General features: G+C 55.0%; 10 protein-coding genes across 10 annotated transcripts; 6 read left to right on the top strand and 4 right to left on the bottom strand.

Annotated features, from left to right (window-relative positions):
- Positions 1 to 196: 196 nt before the first annotated feature.
- On the top strand, positions 197 to 1,255 carry BDW74DRAFT_103312 (uncharacterized protein). The gene has a single exon (XM_073721560.1). The coding sequence runs from the start codon at positions 346 to 348 to the stop codon at positions 1,099 to 1,101; it is 756 nt and encodes a 251-aa protein (XP_073578978.1). The 5' UTR covers positions 197 to 345; the 3' UTR covers positions 1,102 to 1,255.
- Positions 1,256 to 1,803, bottom strand: BDW74DRAFT_103311 (uncharacterized protein). Its single transcript, XM_073721559.1, has one exon. The coding sequence runs from the start codon at positions 1,713 to 1,715 to the stop codon at positions 1,410 to 1,412; it is 306 nt and encodes a 101-aa protein (XP_073578979.1). The 5' UTR covers positions 1,716 to 1,803; the 3' UTR covers positions 1,256 to 1,409.
- A 1,836-nt stretch (positions 1,804 to 3,639) lies between these two features.
- BDW74DRAFT_103355 (uncharacterized protein) lies at positions 3,640 to 5,936 on the top strand. Its single transcript, XM_073721562.1, has 3 exons — positions 3,640 to 4,246; positions 4,296 to 4,630; positions 4,683 to 5,936. Exons 1-3 carry the CDS (start codon positions 3,755 to 3,757, stop codon positions 5,545 to 5,547), a joined length of 1,692 nt encoding a protein of 563 aa, XP_073578980.1. The 5' UTR covers positions 3,640 to 3,754; the 3' UTR covers positions 5,548 to 5,936.
- Positions 5,361 to 5,936, top strand: BDW74DRAFT_162330 (uncharacterized protein). Its single transcript, XM_073725935.1, has one exon. It carries the CDS (start codon positions 5,611 to 5,613, stop codon positions 5,860 to 5,862), a length of 252 nt encoding a protein of 83 aa, XP_073578981.1. The 5' UTR covers positions 5,361 to 5,610; the 3' UTR covers positions 5,863 to 5,936.
- On the bottom strand, positions 5,893 to 7,443 carry BDW74DRAFT_188628 (MFS transporter; the record flags this gene model as incomplete). Its single annotated transcript, XM_073731777.1, has 1 exon — positions 5,893 to 7,443. The coding sequence occupies one exon, from the start codon at positions 7,441 to 7,443 to the stop codon at positions 5,893 to 5,895; it is 1,551 nt and encodes a 516-aa protein (XP_073578982.1).
- Positions 7,444 to 7,659: 216 nt separating this feature from the next.
- On the bottom strand, positions 7,660 to 8,837 carry BDW74DRAFT_162332 (tellurite-resistance/dicarboxylate transporter family protein). The gene has a single exon (XM_073725936.1). The coding sequence runs from the start codon at positions 8,762 to 8,764 to the stop codon at positions 7,703 to 7,705; it is 1,062 nt and encodes a 353-aa protein (XP_073578983.1). The 5' UTR covers positions 8,765 to 8,837; the 3' UTR covers positions 7,660 to 7,702.
- Positions 8,838 to 9,074: 237 nt separating this feature from the next.
- On the top strand, positions 9,075 to 10,817 carry BDW74DRAFT_103359 (uncharacterized protein). The gene has a single exon (XM_073721563.1). The coding sequence runs from the start codon at positions 9,400 to 9,402 to the stop codon at positions 10,807 to 10,809; it is 1,410 nt and encodes a 469-aa protein (XP_073578984.1). The 5' UTR covers positions 9,075 to 9,399; the 3' UTR covers positions 10,810 to 10,817.
- A 42-nt stretch (positions 10,818 to 10,859) lies between these two features.
- On the bottom strand, positions 10,860 to 12,125 carry BDW74DRAFT_188631 (uncharacterized protein). Its single transcript, XM_073731778.1, has one exon. It carries the CDS (start codon positions 11,915 to 11,917, stop codon positions 11,150 to 11,152), a length of 768 nt encoding a protein of 255 aa, XP_073578985.1. The 5' UTR covers positions 11,918 to 12,125; the 3' UTR covers positions 10,860 to 11,149.
- Positions 12,126 to 12,451: 326 nt separating this feature from the next.
- On the top strand, positions 12,452 to 12,766 carry BDW74DRAFT_183010 (uncharacterized protein; the record flags this gene model as incomplete). The annotated part of the gene is made up of 1 exon (XM_073730396.1): positions 12,452 to 12,766. One exon carries the CDS (start codon positions 12,452 to 12,454, stop codon positions 12,764 to 12,766), a length of 315 nt encoding a protein of 104 aa, XP_073578986.1.
- Positions 12,767 to 13,033: 267 nt separating this feature from the next.
- On the top strand, positions 13,034 to 14,609 carry BDW74DRAFT_171010 (uncharacterized protein; the record flags this gene model as incomplete). The annotated part of the gene is made up of 8 exons (XM_073727245.1): positions 13,034 to 13,209; positions 13,332 to 13,462; positions 13,512 to 13,670; positions 13,727 to 13,950; positions 14,006 to 14,106; positions 14,136 to 14,195; positions 14,230 to 14,379; positions 14,501 to 14,609. 8 exons carry the CDS (start codon positions 13,034 to 13,036, stop codon positions 14,607 to 14,609), a joined length of 1,110 nt encoding a protein of 369 aa, XP_073578987.1.
- Between the last annotated feature and the right edge of the window lie 112 nt (positions 14,610 to 14,721).

A 14,721-nucleotide genomic window follows, 5' to 3' on the forward strand; every position in this document is an offset into this window, starting at 1 on the left:
TCCGCTTGGCACGACAATCTTCCCCCTTTTCGAAACACCCATATTAAGCCTGCCTGTGCTGGCCCAATCAGCCGTGGCGCCTGAAGCCGCCTGTCAGACCGGCTGAGGCCCTTGGAGGCTGTTGGGGGCCGAATGCTGAAGAACTGCTGCTTCACTAATCCTGCACGGTCGGCCTTAAAGCACAGATGCCGCCCTTGCGCGAGGATCTCTGCGAGTTTGCTTTGCCTGCGACCGACCGGACCCTTGATTGCTAGATGAGACTCCAACCCATCGCGTACGATACTGCCGAATCGACGATTCCACTCCAGAGCCCGATCTCCCTCGAACAATCCTATCGCCGTCAAGATGAGCAACGTCAGCGAAGACGGCAACTGCGGTTCCAATTCCGACACCAACGCGACCTGTCTCGGTTCCACGTTCGGTGACTGCTGCTCGGAGAAGGGCTACTGCGGTTCAACCGACGCCTACTGCGCCGTCGGGTGCCAGCTGATCTTTGGATCATGCAACGATGCGAGTGAACAGACTGTCAGTACGACGGGGTCATGCGGCGCCACATTGACCAGCAATGTGACTTGCATTGGGAGCACATGGGGTGATTGCTGCTCGGAGAAGGGTTACTGTGGAGGGAATGCGAGCTATTGCGGAACAGGGTGCCAGTCGATGTTTGGGAATTGCGGACTGGATGCCACGACGACGGCTTCAGCGACGACATTGACGTCTACTTCCTCTTCGAGTACGAGCTCGAGTTCCACGACGACATCGAGCGCGACGTCAAGCCCAGCGTCCAGTGCGACACCAACTTCCGACCCAGAGAGCAGCGGCGGTGGTCTGAGCAAGGGAGCGATCGCAGGAATCAGCGTCGGGTCTGCGGTCGGTGGACTGGCCATCATCGCACTGCTGGTCTGGCTGTTGTTCTTCCGGAGAAAGAAGGCGTCTGGCTCGGACGACACCACGGATCTGGTCAAGCAGCCCATCCCAGTATACGGACACGAGATGCAGGGACAGGGGATGCACGAGATGGACGGAGGCGTAGGGAGAAAGCCCACGTACGAGATGGAGGCCAAGGGACCGAATCGAGCGCCGGTCGAGTTGCATGGTTGAGCATGATCTTTACGTGTTTATGGAGTCCTGTTATCGTTATTTAATGCTTAATATACCCATCTTGTTACGATGTCTTCTCGGTAATCGACCATCAGTCCTCCTTCTCGACACAACCATCCCATCAAACCAGATTATCACTCTGACAACTCTGCGAGCACAACGACCGATCTCTCTCTCTCTCTCTCTACTCCGTAAAGCAGGCCAGTGCTTGCATCTATTTCGCAGATTGAAGACTCCGCGTCGAGGCTCTTGGCTCAACGGTAAATCCCGATAGTGCGAGGTCGGCGACCAGCATCACCCTTGCTCTGCTACCAAGGTCCCAACCCAATAGACCGTCCTAGCTCAAGGCCATCGACGCTTGATTCAGTTCTTCTGTAGATCGCTCTGTGACTGACACGGTTCGGTTGCTCGATTTCCGGGTGGGTCGGCAACAGCAGGGGTGTGGTATGGTCGATCGGAGGGCTGGGGTATAGCGACAACAACACTTTGTACGGTCGCATTTCTACAAAATGCATTGAAGATGGGTGGGAGAATAATGTTTGAGATTTTGGCAGTGGGAAGTTATTCCTGGCGGGTTTGTAGAGTGTATACTCTTGTTTTCGAAACTTCACCATTGCAGGTAGGAACTTGACTGGAGTCGTGTATTAGAGTAGTGGAGGGCTTCAAACACAAAATATATATTGCAGCACTGTAACAACAAAACAGTTGTCAGAAGACACCCCGGTCGCTACAACAGGGATCTTATCCACTCGGCTTATTGACTCTTACATTGTGTATTTATATCGCCCTGGTAGCTATATGCAGTCACTCTGCTGATTGTTAATCTCATCATTGACAACTTCCCTACATTCGACATACAACACCGTGGCACAACACCACAACCTCACAGTGCCAAGTTGCCCACTCATTCCAGGTCTCTGAGCCTACCCAAGCTCAGATATTACCTGTCACATCGCTCGCATGCCCGAATCCCGATGCAAGCGCGGTCGAGCCCGAGGTTCGTGCTCGTGCTCGTGCTCGTGCGTTAAGAGACGGATATATCATATTCTATCTATACAACGCGACCCACTCAGCACGCAATAGATTGCGACGACTGCGACTACACGAGATATCGAGACCAGGATCCGATCGAGAAGACTGAATGCTAGCTATATGCGACCAAGATATCGCAAGCGAGAGATTCTACGGTCGCGACCAGTCTCGTCAAACCCGTCCATTGCCCTATACAGGTCAATGCCTACAACACCATACAACTCGGACTCCACGTCCCTAGTCTACGCCTATATATGGTATTCTCTATCAACGTCACCATGACTCGTATTCTGCAGGCAAGCAGTGCGAGCCGCGTTGCTTTTTCCGATTTCGATCGATGGCGATGAGTTTATCGCCTGCCCCATCGGTCCTGTCCCAAGTAACCTGGCAGGCGGCGAAAAGCTTCACGCGCTAGAGAGGGTTAGGACACACTATTTAGCGCTAGTTATTGTCTGTTTGGAGAGACGAGTGGAGGCCGGGTTTGACGTAAATCCGTCAAGCTCGACTTGACTTGGGCTTCGAATTCGATGGTGCGCCGCGGCTGTACAGGTGAAAGTTATAGCGCGGTCGCATCAGGTTGGTGTCTATCAATCGTCGCGAGTAGGGTATCTGAAGCAGTTCGACTGCATTCAAACAGCAACGTAAGGCCCTATGGTACCATTGATAGTCATCGCGCACGAAAGGAAGCAGCGCGGCATCTAATCTGATCAGCACACAGCTTAAGCTTGGGGTGCATGCGCTATCGAAGTTTGAGGCTGTGGAGACGAGACGAGATCCATGGAGGAGAGGAGAGTCAGGAGAGCTTCGTCAGAGCTATCAGCTATGGCTGAGCTAGAGTTCTTGTTCTTGCCGTGGTGAAACAACAATGCAGGCAGTCGAGACAATTGGATGTGCTCGTATTCCGGCAGCCTCCTGCAGCCCATCAAACAGGATTGCAGGTGCAGGATCGCAACTGCATGATTTGTATTCCTGCGACAGCTGCAGGCGCGCCGCGCGGGACGGGACAGCGGACAGTGGACAGCAACGAAGGAATAGGATCAAGGATGGAGCAAGATCAAAGGATCGAGGCGCGATCAATCAGGATCAGGAACCGATCACTGCAAGGCCATTCAGATTACCCCTGGAGATCGCAGGCAAACCGGTTTGGCCCACCGGGACTATCAAATTCAAATTCTCCCGCAAAACGTGCTGGCTGCAGCTGCTTTCTTCCGAAAATAAGTGCCTTTTCCTCTGTAATTGGTGTATCCCCCCCGGTGGGGGTCAATAGCGCTGCCGATCTCGATAACCCGATCACCACTGCACCACCACTCGTAGTACCACTGCTGTGTCCCATCTGCTGTGACACAGGCAGACTCTCACAGCGTTTGGCTTCTGCCATTGAAAATTGGGCGCTGCCTCGATAGTCTGCAGATCTTCTCCCGGCCATGCGGTTCACGCTAGGAGTTGGGCGCCCTCATAAGTCCGCCTCTCCCTGGTCCATTTGCAGGCCCTTGGACTCGTTCTCTCCTTCGTTACCGACTAGAGCTCCCACTATCGCACTCGTTTATCTCTTATCGACAAGACTCGACTATCCTATCGTATCGTATCCAACTACCTACTCTCCTTACTATCAGTCGCCGCCATGGGCTCCGAGCTCGGAATCACCGCCGACCAGAAGCCCGAGGCCGTCTACAGCCCCGTCGCCATTTGGTGGGTGGTCTGGGGCTGCTTCTGGACCCTCGTGATTGCCTCGGGCATGGCCTTCCTCATCGTCAACCGCAACTCGCCCATCCTCCGCGTCCGCAGCCTCTGGCTCTCCCTCGGCGCCATCGGGTTTCTTCACATCTACTTCTGGTCCTGTCAGTTTGGCGTCATGATCGGGCCGCTTATGCCGGGTGATGCCCAGTACTGGATCATGGGCACCTGGTTGCCGTGTGGGCTTGCCCTCTTCCACGGATCGAACTCGTATTTCCTGCACATCGCCAAGCTGCAGAAGAAGTACGCCAAGTATAGCTTCCTGACCGACTCGACGCCCGATGTCAAGCGTCGCCAGGCGGGCTGGATCAACAAGTTCCGTCGGCTGGAGTACACGACTAGGGTTGTTGTCCTGGTTGGCATTGCCATGTTTGTTCAGGTACGTCCCTCGCTCCATCCTCACCTTGTCACCTTCTAACGAGTGGTAGATCCTCCTCACCGTCCTCATGTGGGTGATCTCCCGCAAGTTCCACAGCTCCTGGGGCGCCCCCGGCACCGAAGTCCACGGGCCCGAGATGGCGCAAAAGGTCGAGCAGGGTCGTGGCTGGGAGTGGTGGCCCGGCGTCTTCTGGCAGTTCTTCTGGTCCTGGGTTGTGGCCCCGATTGTGCTCTGGAACTCCCGCCACATCCACGACACCCAGGGCTGGCGCACCCAGACCATCGGCTGTGCGGTCTCGGGTCTCCATGCCACGCCCATGTGGCTCATTGCGCTCTATGTTCCGGCTATGGAGAAGGTCAATGCCGTTTGGATCCCGCCGCAGTGGTATGTCCCCCGTTCCCAGTGTCAAGGTGCACTATGATTAATTGTGGTTTAGGATCTGCATCTCCATCGTCTTCCTCGAGATCTTCACCGTCCTCCTCCCCTGCTACGAAGTCGTCCGCCAGCAGTCCCTGCACAAGGACACCCTCGAAGCCATCAAGCAGTGGGAGGCCCGCACAAAGGGCAACAACTCCGACAACAAGTCCCTCGGTTCGACGGCAACCATGGTCGACTCCATGATGTCCGGCTGGAAGTCCAACGCCGACTCCGTGCTCTCCGACAACTCCGCCCGCGAGAGTATCCTCAACATGAGCGCGCTGGAGTACGTCCTCGAGCGCAACCCGACGCCGCTGCAGCGCTTCTCCGCGCTCAACGACTTCTCCGGTGAGAACGTCGCCTTCCTCACCTCTATCACGGAATGGAAGTCCCTCCTTCCCAAGGCCCTCGTCGAAGGCGACGACGCGACAGACGACATGACCAAGGAGATGATCCGCGAGGCATTCAACCGCGCGCTCTACATCTATGCCGAGTTTATTTCCACCGCGCACGCCGAGTTCCCCGTCAACATCTCGTCCCAGGATCTCAAGAAGCTGGACATCATCTTTGAGATGCCCGCGCGGATCCTGTACGGCGACGAAAAGGCCGAGGTTGACCCCGCGACGCCCTTCAACCAGCCCGGCATGCCCTCACCAACCTACTCCAACTTCTCTGAGTCCTCAGTCGCAGCCATCAAGAACCGCGCGCAGTACATGGGTGAGATACCCAAGAGCTTTACGGCGGGCGTCTTCGACGACGCAGAGAACAGCATCAAGTACCTCGTCCTCACGAACACGTGGCCGAAGTTCGTGAAGCGCCAGCGCCGGATATCGACGGACTCGACGGAGACGTTGCCGGTTGAGGGGAATGCGGAGTTTGTTTAACTCGACTCGACTCGACTCGAGTGACGAGGATGAAGCCAGCCCTCGCCCTCTGTCTCTGCTTGTATGGAAGCTGAGGCGAGGCGAGGGAGGCATGTGAAACGAGCATGGATGACTTGGACTTGGATCTGGACCGGACGGACGGACGGCACGGGCCTGCACTTCTTGTATATATTTTCTCACGTACTAATAATACCCCCTGGTTTCTGCACTTATCAGTGTCCCGTGAGCTTAGACAAGTCAAGTCAAGTATGTATGGTACCTAGTCTTATGTACAGTCGCCTTATTCTATCTAATACCATAGGTAGGATAGGGTAGGGCAGGTCTAGATCTATCCTAGTCAAGAAATCAATGCGGAACATCCTCGCTCGAATCAAAGTGCTCGCGCGCCCACGGACTTTTGTACCTTATAGCTTCACCCTTATAAAAGAACACGAACGGGATCGGCACGAGCAAAATCGCAATGAAGCCTAGCAGGCTACTCGCCCATTCATAGCCCAGCCGCTCGTACATCTGCGTCGCGAAGAGCGGGAATCCAGCGCCCACGACGTTTCGAATCAATATCACGCCAGCGAGTGCTGACGCGGAGTAGGTTTGGTACCCGTCCACTACGTAGTTCAGGATACTTAGGATGACGATGTACAGGCCTGCCCCAAAGAAGCTCGATGCGATGATGGGGACGATCCAGTGCACGCTGCTGTAGCTCGTCCACCCGAACCAGAAGAGGCTGATGGGGATAAGCAGAGATCCGCCCCGCGCCATCCACATGCGCGCCTCCGGTACAGACTTCCCGTCATTCTCGCGCACACGACGAAGATAGTACCGCTCTTGTAGCGGCGAGAGCAGGAACGCGATTATCGGCCCGATCGCCATTCCCAGAAAGCACAGACCCTGCTGGCCGACGTTGAACCCGTGCCCGTTTGGCGACCCGAAGACAAGCGGGAAGGCCTCGTTGAAGAGGTAGACGAGTCCGTACAAGAAGCCGTTGTACACGGCGGAGAAGGTCGTGATGGGCTCGGTGAAGAGGAAGACGAAGGGGCGGGAGAGGGTCAGCGCGAAGAGCTGGCGCAGGTTCTTGCGCTCGGGGGCGTGCAGGTCCTGCGTGGTGGTGCTTGAGGCGAGGCCTTCGTTTGCCATGGTCTTGCGGACGCGCGCGGTCTTGCGCTGCAGGATGATGCTGTGTCTGGTCTCGGGGATTGTGAAAGCGAGTAAGAGCCAGAAGAAGCCTGTGATGATCATGAGGATCCAGAAGATCCAGCGGAAGCCCAGGTTTAGCCCGATGTACCCGCTCATCACGAGTGCCATCGGGGGCCCGAATGTGCTGCTCAGCCCGTAGACGGCCATGGGTCCGCCGCTGTCGTTGCGCTCCCAGAGATCGCTGACTGTGCCGCCAGTGTTGGTCAGCGGTGCACCGCCTGCTAAGCCCGCGATGAGCCGGCAGACGATCATGGTCCCGATGTTGGGGGCTAACGCCAATGGCAGCTGGAAGAGACAGACGAGGAACCACGAGACGAGATAAACAGGCTGCCGACCGTAGTACTCGGATAGCGGGGCGAGGAGAACAGGCCCGACCGCATACCCGAGGACATACATGGACAGACACAGCGTGGTGACTTCAGTCGAGACGCCGAAGTGGTCGGCTATCTCGGGGGCTCCAGACGAAAAAGCACCGGCGCACCAGGTAGTGACGATGTTGAGCATGCTCACGAAGCAGGTGATGTACCATTTGCGCCAGAACCCCCAGCATCGGGGATTGTCGCGGTCGTTCGGGCCGAATGTGATGCTCAAGGGCAGGGCTTCCCCCGGACGACTCCGGGCTAGGGCCAGGGCTTCCTCCTCCGACACCAGGGAGGGAGAGTCGGGGAATTCCTCCTTGACGGCACTCTCGCGGTCGGACATGATGTTTCTGGTGAGATGGAAGAGGGAGAAGGAGATTTTTCAGAGGAAAAGGGACCTTGGGAAGGATAAATGCGTAAATGCTAAAGGGTTTTCGTCATCCCCCCCTCCCCATCCCCCCACACAGTGGCGAACCAAGCAATGACAAGCTTTCCGGAGAGGCTTGTTTCCCCAATTATTCAATTCAATTACATATCATCATTCATCTATCGTCTATTCCTTTGGTCTATTCTATTCGTAATGCGTCTCAGTCGTACATTATTTACACAAAACTCCTCCCAATCTTCCACACCGTCGCAACTCCCACCCCCAACCACGCCGCAACCTGCAATATCGTCATCGCCGAAGCCACCCACAGCACGGCCTCACTCTGCAGCACCTGCCCAATTTTGATGGTTGCAATCACAAACCCCGTGTTCGGAAACACCATGCTCCAGTACGTCAGCGACATCGGCACCCCGCCCTGCCCGCCAAACGCCCGGCACGGCGCCAACATACTGCAGATCGCAATGCACAGGCAGAAAAACGCCAGGAGCCAGAGGAAGATCGCGACGAGCGACGCAAGCGCCAGTGAAATCTGCCCGGTCGCGACGGCGACGGCGTCGCTGTTTTCCACGGCTGAGTTGATCAGGTACCCATCTGGGAACTTCTCCACCGCCGCACTGGCCATCCCGATCAGAGCGAGGCCCGTGAAACTCCACGGCCCGACGGCGATGAACATCTTCGGTCGGTCGGAGAGCTCGGGGAGGCCGTCTTTGTTCAGCGTGTAGAAGTACTCCGAGTAGACGAAGACGGACATGGTGAAGCCGAAGCCTTGCAGGGTTAATCCGCCGATGATGATGGGGATGGCGTGATGGGCGGGCTGGTTCGAGGCCAGGACCGATGCGATTGTGCCGCCGAGCATGGCTGGGAAGGAAGGGAGGACGCGCAGGATGGACATGGGCTGGTGGGCGGCCATGTGGCGGTGGTAGAGGTACCAGTTGTGGAAGACGGCCTGGAGGAGCGAGACGGCAACGTAGAGCCAAAAGACCACGCGCAGGGCGACGATGAGCCATGGACCGCATGACTCAGTGCCGTAGCTGGATGCGCCCAGGATGATGGTGGCCACGGTTAAAGGGCATGTCGCGACAAAGTGTGTCTCGTCGGGGTCGCGGAAGGATTCTTTGAGAGAAGAAGGCTGCGAGAGGAAGCGCACGGTCATGCAAAAGGTGATAAAAGACGTTAAGACGAGGTTGAAAATGTAGACGATTTTGCCAATGGTCTCAAGGCCCGTGAACTGGTGCGGCGTGTTGTAGAGCAGCACCGCGATGCCCCCCGTCGCCATCGAGGTCGAGTACCACCCCCAGCTGGCCTTGCAGAGTCGGTCACGGATGGACTGCTGCTTTTCCTTCATCCTTTGTGTCTGTCGACAATGTCTATGATCTTCCAACAAGTGGAAAACTTTTGCGCAGGGCTGAGGTTTTGGTTGTCGGTGGGCCCACTATGACACTATCATGATTTCATCAGGGTCAGGAACAGGGCAGATAGCGAACATGCTAGACGACTGATTGATAAAGATCACGATCTAGATGGACTTTGAATTCATTCCAAAGAATTAATGTATTTGAGTTTACTTGCACCCTTCCGATCGGCGTCTACTCCAACTGCCGCGACCACACCAGGGTCAAGGCAGGCTACTGGCAGGGCCGAAGGATGCACTACGGAGAAGCCGATCGGTAGATCGTGCTAGCAAAGCCGAATGACTCGTGCCAACTCAGTCTGGCAGACGGCAGTGTTTGTCACTGCTAGATGGATCATGGGAAGGGTATTTGGAATAAGGTCGGGCAGGATCCGCTGATCGCCAGGGCTAGCATGCAGGGGGAACGCCTTCTTCGGCATTTATCTTTTGCTGTCTTCTTTAGCTGGGGGATTTCCCGGCTGAACTTGAACTTTTCTCTCGCACGTTCTCTGTGAGAGAGTATGATCGATAATATGGCGACAATTCGAACCGCACGCGTGCTGCTGCAGTCCAAGGACTCGGTCAAATGGCGCCCGAAAGATGCGACAGTGTCTGAACGGAATCTCGACGCAGTGGAGGCTTTTCACCTGGCGAATGGATTCTATAATGTGCGCAAGGGACGAAGACGACTTGACATTACGGTCGCGGTGAAGCTGCGAGTGGATTCAGGGCTCAACATCGACATCAAGCAGGCCCGCGCTGCGTGGATCGCATTACGACAACGACACCCGGCCATTGCATCGACAATACGAGGATCAAAACGAGTACATCAGAAGTTGGGACTGGGTCATATCAACGTCTGGCTGAATCAGACCTTCGTAACCGTCGAAAGCCACACTGAAGTCACAGCAGAGTTGCTGGATAGTCTGCCAGCATCAGAGACGGCGGCAATGTACTTCTTATCCGACTCCAACACATTCGCGCTCCGCGTACCGCATCATCTCATGGACACCCTAGGCGCAGTGATGGTGCTCAACGACTTTCTCGAGGAACTGAGCGAGATGATCATGGGCAAATCCAATAGCGACGACTCACTATGCACCGAAGAACTCGACGACCTAGCATGCAGTCTCAAAGAAGCCGCATCACTCCCATCGGCATCCGTATCACAACTCGGCCGATTCTGGAACGTCCGGCGGCATTGGGCGCGGAATTATCCCTCAGTCGGCATTATGCCCGACCAGGAAAGTCCGGCATCAGGACTGGCGAGCTGGAGAGATCTCGAGTACTCGCCACTATTGACAAGAGACTTTGTGACGAAAGCCGGCAAGCACAAGATGACGGTCGCACATGTAGTTCACGCGGGCGTGGCCTTTGCGTCCAAGGAGTACGGTCCTTTTACCCTGACGAGGAACTACAACACCGTCATTGTCCTTGATATGCGTCGACCCAAGGAGGGTTCCTCGTCGAAAAATGCAATCTCGCCGCAGCATGCAATATGGCCCGTCACGATCGACGTCACGACCTTCTGGAGGACAGCAGAGCAGTTGAAGAAGGCGTATCTAGATGCAGAGAGCGACCCGGACCTCCCGGCGTTGGTCGAGCCTGCCTTTGCAGAGGTCTTCCAGGACCCGCCGTCGTGTCCGACTTTCTACAGCGCGCCGATAGTAGGGAGCTTCGGCAAGATTGACGACTATCTAGGGTCGTCGTATGGCGGGTTTACGGTCGAAGACTTTCACCTCTCGTCAGAGTGCTCAGGCGAGGAAATTGTCGTGGCCGTATGGTCGTACCAGGGCAAGCTGAAGATACGCCTCATGTACAACGAGGGTTATCACAGTACGAAGAGTATGGAGCGGTATCTGAGTACGCTGGAAATGGTCTTTAGGGACGGCGTTGGGGTGTGGAGATGTCGCGAGTACTGTATAGAATGAGATACCCACCATACCTGGGTAATGATAATGAGAACCTGCTTTCCGTCTAGACCTTGTCCCCTGACAAAATCAACTACCGGCCAGACACAAGCATATTTGGATCAGATTTTACTAGACCAATCTATCTTCCGGCCCACGCCCCGGTCCAGCCCGACTTGCTGGGTCGTCGATCAATAGTGCGTACCCTAGTGCAATAGTCTCACGCCATGGACCATCTGGCCGGTTCTTCGCAAGCCTGGGCTTCTACGGCCGTAGTAAGTCTTTATCACAAGGGCTGCCCCGTTACACAGATAAACATATTGTACACCTAAATACCCATATCTCCTTTGTCTTCCTCGCTTCATTCTCCCGGAACACCCACCCCCGAAACCTCCTTACAAATCTTCAACAACTCCTCCTGCTTCGCAACCTTGCCAGCCCCCGGATGGGCCGCCTCCTCGCCCCCCGTCGTAAAGAACGCACCGCTCCTAAGACTCGCGAACGGCCCCTTTCCAACCGCCCATTCAGCCAGAGCTTTCGCCGGCTTGTCCATCCCGCCGGGCGCCATACTCCCACCCATCTTGGTCCGAACCCACCCCGGGTGCATACTAACGACTTGGATCTCGGTGCCCCAGCGGCGCGCGAAGGCGTTGGCCAGCATCACGTCGTGCAGCTTGCTGTTTCCGTAGGAGTGGGATGTTGTGGCGTTCTTTAGGGTCTCGTCGCCGCCGTAGTGGCTGTCGGAGCTCATGTACAGTAATCTCGACTTCGGCCGCTGCATCAGACAGGTGAGAATGTATGGGGCTAACGTATTCACAGCGAAGACGGCTGAGATGTTATCGGGCGTAATCTCCTGGCTCGACGTCCCACCGTATCCAATCCCCGCGTTGTGAATGACCGTGTCGAAGGGCGAGAGCTTGTTTGCTTCCTCTGCTAGTTTCTTCGTTTCGGAAATAGAGCTTAGATCACCGACTAGGACTGTCTCGGCCTTGGGCACGGCTTTGTGTGCGGAGGCGGCGCGGTCTGCGTTGCGGGCGTGCAGGACGACCGAGTGGCCCTGCTCGGAGAGGAGTTTGGCGGCGGCTTGGCCAATGCCGTCACTGGAGCCGGTGATTAAGATTCGGGCCATCTTTGATTTTGAGGATATGTGTATGTGCCTAGAATGAGATGGTTGAACTGGCGTTGATATAACTATAACCTCTCAGGGACTGATGTCATATGACGTCAACATACAGGGGGGCTTAGGGTTTCATGTCGGTCTTCTTTGCAATGGACAGGAGCATGTTGTTTAATCAGACAGTGACCGTGAAACTCACCTTACTCTGTGGAAAGTGACGGGGAGGGACAATGTGGTCAAGAGGTGATGACACGATTGTGCGTAAATATATTCACCACTCTATTAAGACATTGGGATGAGAGGAGTATCTCTGTCATAGTAGGCCGTTTGCAACAAGCGAATATCCCACCAAAGGCTTGGAGAAGTATACCAAGCCTCCAATTTCCCCTCAAGCTTGATTTGTGATATCAGTAAAGGTTCAAGGCGGATCTGCACGAGACCGGTCCACGTCCCCGTCCGAATCGGCTGAAATCCCCGATCTTTACTCCAACCCCGCATCTGGATGTTGGAGGATATAGCTTGAGAACACATATCTCGGCAAATAATATGCCATACCATCTTCAATCCTGCGATTTGAACAACTTTGTCTACCAAAATGCGTACCCCAATCCTCGCCTACAACTCGCCCCAACGCCCCTAATTCCCAACTCGCCCAAGCCATTGCTGCTGTACAAGAACTGCTTCTTCCACAACAGTGACGGTAAAGTCGACACAGCCCTCGCCTACGATACATTTAAACAGAACGGCTGGGATGCGCAGTGGGTGACCACCTACAGCCGGTACCAGCGCTCGCACTATCACCCGCAGACCCACGAAGTCATGGTCCCGGTCTCGCTTCGCGCATCATCTCTCATTTACTAATGTACTCGATCTTGATTTTATCTTGTTGCACCTATGCTGCAGATTGTCGACTATTCCACGCCCACATGTGGACTTCATGGAGAAGCCGCCTGAGAATTAGGGTCTTACTCCCCTAGCTTAACAATACGGTCTTTGGAGAGATCACAGAGGAGGGCCCGAATTACCGAAATGTGGCATATTCTTATATATTTAAATATAGCAGAGACATTAAGGACCTAATTCGGGCTGGGTGTCTTGTCCATCCCCCAGATCTTCGATACCGAGGGCATGATTTCCGGCATCATCTGCCTCTGCCTCATTGCCTCGATTAGTACCTGGTCCAACTACGTCATTGGCCGGTTCAAACTGAAGCATCCCGAGATATATGCCATCGACGATGCTGGAGACTTGATGTTCGGTCGCGCTGGTTGTGAGTTCCTGGGTATTGGGGTCTGTTTATGTGAGTTTTAGCCTGAAACTCGCGGCTGGCCCATGCTAATATATCTGTCGTATGTTAGACTGGGTCTTCTGCTCACCCTCGGAATGCTGAGCACATCGAATGATTGAACGCTGTTTCGGCCCACAGAATCTGCACCGCTGTCTTCGTCGCCGTCGCCGCCGTCGCCGCCATGGTCTCCTTCGCCCTCGCAAGTATCCGGACATTCGGCATTATCAAGTGGCCTGCGTGGGCGGGACTTGGGTGTATTGTTGCTGCTGGTTAGTGGCCATGCATTCAAGATTGCCGATCTCTGCTCACTCTTGGTAGTATTCATGGTCACCATTGCCGTGGGCATCCAGGATAGGCCGCCATCGGCGCCACAAGATGACAACTGGACACCAGACTACAACCTCCCTGGAAGCCCATCATCCACCAAAGCAATATCTGCAGTCTCGGCCATTGTCTACTCGCATGCTGGAACTCCTGGTTAGCACAGTCCTTCCCGAGACGTGTAGACAGGAACATTCACCCACATTGTTTAGGATTCTTCCCCATCGCAGCTAATATGCGCGACCTTTTGCTATACACACGATGCCTACTCATCTGTCAAAGCAGTGTAACCGCCATTCATATCACCATCGGCATCATCATCTACTATTACTGCGGATCTTATGTTGGCTCCCCTGCCCTCGGGTCTGCCGGTACCCGTATCGAGACGGTCTCGTACGTGCCGGGCTTGGTGGCCAGCACCATCGTTGTCCTCCATGTTCGTTCTAAGGTGCACAGCTCCTATGTCACCGTCTAATCTTTCTCTTTTGCAGTTCCCCAGCAAGTATATCTTTGTCAGCACCTTGCGAGGCCTCAAACACCTTACTGCCAATAAGCTCATCCACTGGGTGACCTGGTTCGGCTGCACCCAGCGGTCGTCGTCTCAGTCTACCTTATTGCTAGCGGCATACGGATATTTAATGATCTAGTGTCCTTGATCGGTGCTCTACTCGTGACCCTCATGTCCTTCCAGCCCATGGGTTTATGACAATTGGAGGATAGGTAGGCAACAGCCCAGCTTGAAATGGGCACTCCAGGAGCCTTCAAGTGTACTAGTGGTTTGTCTAGGCACGTTTCTCATGGTTGCCGGAACGTATGGGTCAATCGTCAGCATTATCGATTCTAGCAAGGCCGCCTCGGGGCATCTGTGTGGTCCTGTGCGAACAATTTGGATTCGTGAGCAGGGGCTCAGATACTTGGGTAGTAGGGCAATGACTAGGTGCAATTTCAACTCCATAATCCACACGATACACCGCTGAGTGGATCAGTAATGTCATATACCCACAGACTTTCAATCACCAACTCGGCATTCTCTCGGCCGGCATGCACTGGTCCGACTCTGGTTACGTCGACGGGTTACCAACACAGAGAACATGACTCAGTGGCGCAGTCGAGGCCTGCTGAGGCCAGTCCCCCTGCATTTGCACCGTGATGAAGCGGAACCTTTCTAGTCAATCATACGCTGCCACATCCTGAGCAAGATCTGCGT

The sequence above is a fragment of the Aspergillus multicolor genome (assembly GCF_047715735.1).
Source record: "Aspergillus multicolor strain CBS 133.54 unplaced genomic scaffold BDW74scaffold_40, whole genome shotgun sequence".
NCBI lineage: Eukaryota > Fungi > Ascomycota > Eurotiomycetes > Eurotiales > Aspergillaceae > Aspergillus > Aspergillus multicolor.

Coding starts and splice junctions, on each gene's coding strand:
- BDW74DRAFT_103312 (XM_073721560.1), top strand. CDS start 346: ATGAGCAACGTCAGCGAAGACGGCAACTGCGGTTCCAATTCCGACACC.
- BDW74DRAFT_103311 (XM_073721559.1), bottom strand. CDS start 1,715: ATGGTGAAGTTTCGAAAACAAGAGTATACACTCTACAAACCCGCCAGG.
- BDW74DRAFT_103355 (XM_073721562.1), top strand. CDS start 3,755: ATGGGCTCCGAGCTCGGAATCACCGCCGACCAGAAGCCCGAGGCCGTC. Junction 4,247..4,295: donor GCATTGCCATGTTTGTTCAG/GTACGTCCCTCG, acceptor AACGAGTGGTAG/ATCCTCCTCACCGTCCTCAT. Junction 4,631..4,682: donor GTTTGGATCCCGCCGCAGTG/GTATGTCCCCCG, acceptor ATTGTGGTTTAG/GATCTGCATCTCCATCGTCT.
- BDW74DRAFT_162330 (XM_073725935.1), top strand. CDS start 5,611: ATGGAAGCTGAGGCGAGGCGAGGGAGGCATGTGAAACGAGCATGGATG.
- BDW74DRAFT_162332 (XM_073725936.1), bottom strand. CDS start 8,764: ATGGCGACGGGGGGCATCGCGGTGCTGCTCTACAACACGCCGCACCAG.
- BDW74DRAFT_103359 (XM_073721563.1), top strand. CDS start 9,400: ATGATCGATAATATGGCGACAATTCGAACCGCACGCGTGCTGCTGCAG.
- BDW74DRAFT_188631 (XM_073731778.1), bottom strand. CDS start 11,917: ATGGCCCGAATCTTAATCACCGGCTCCAGTGACGGCATTGGCCAAGCC.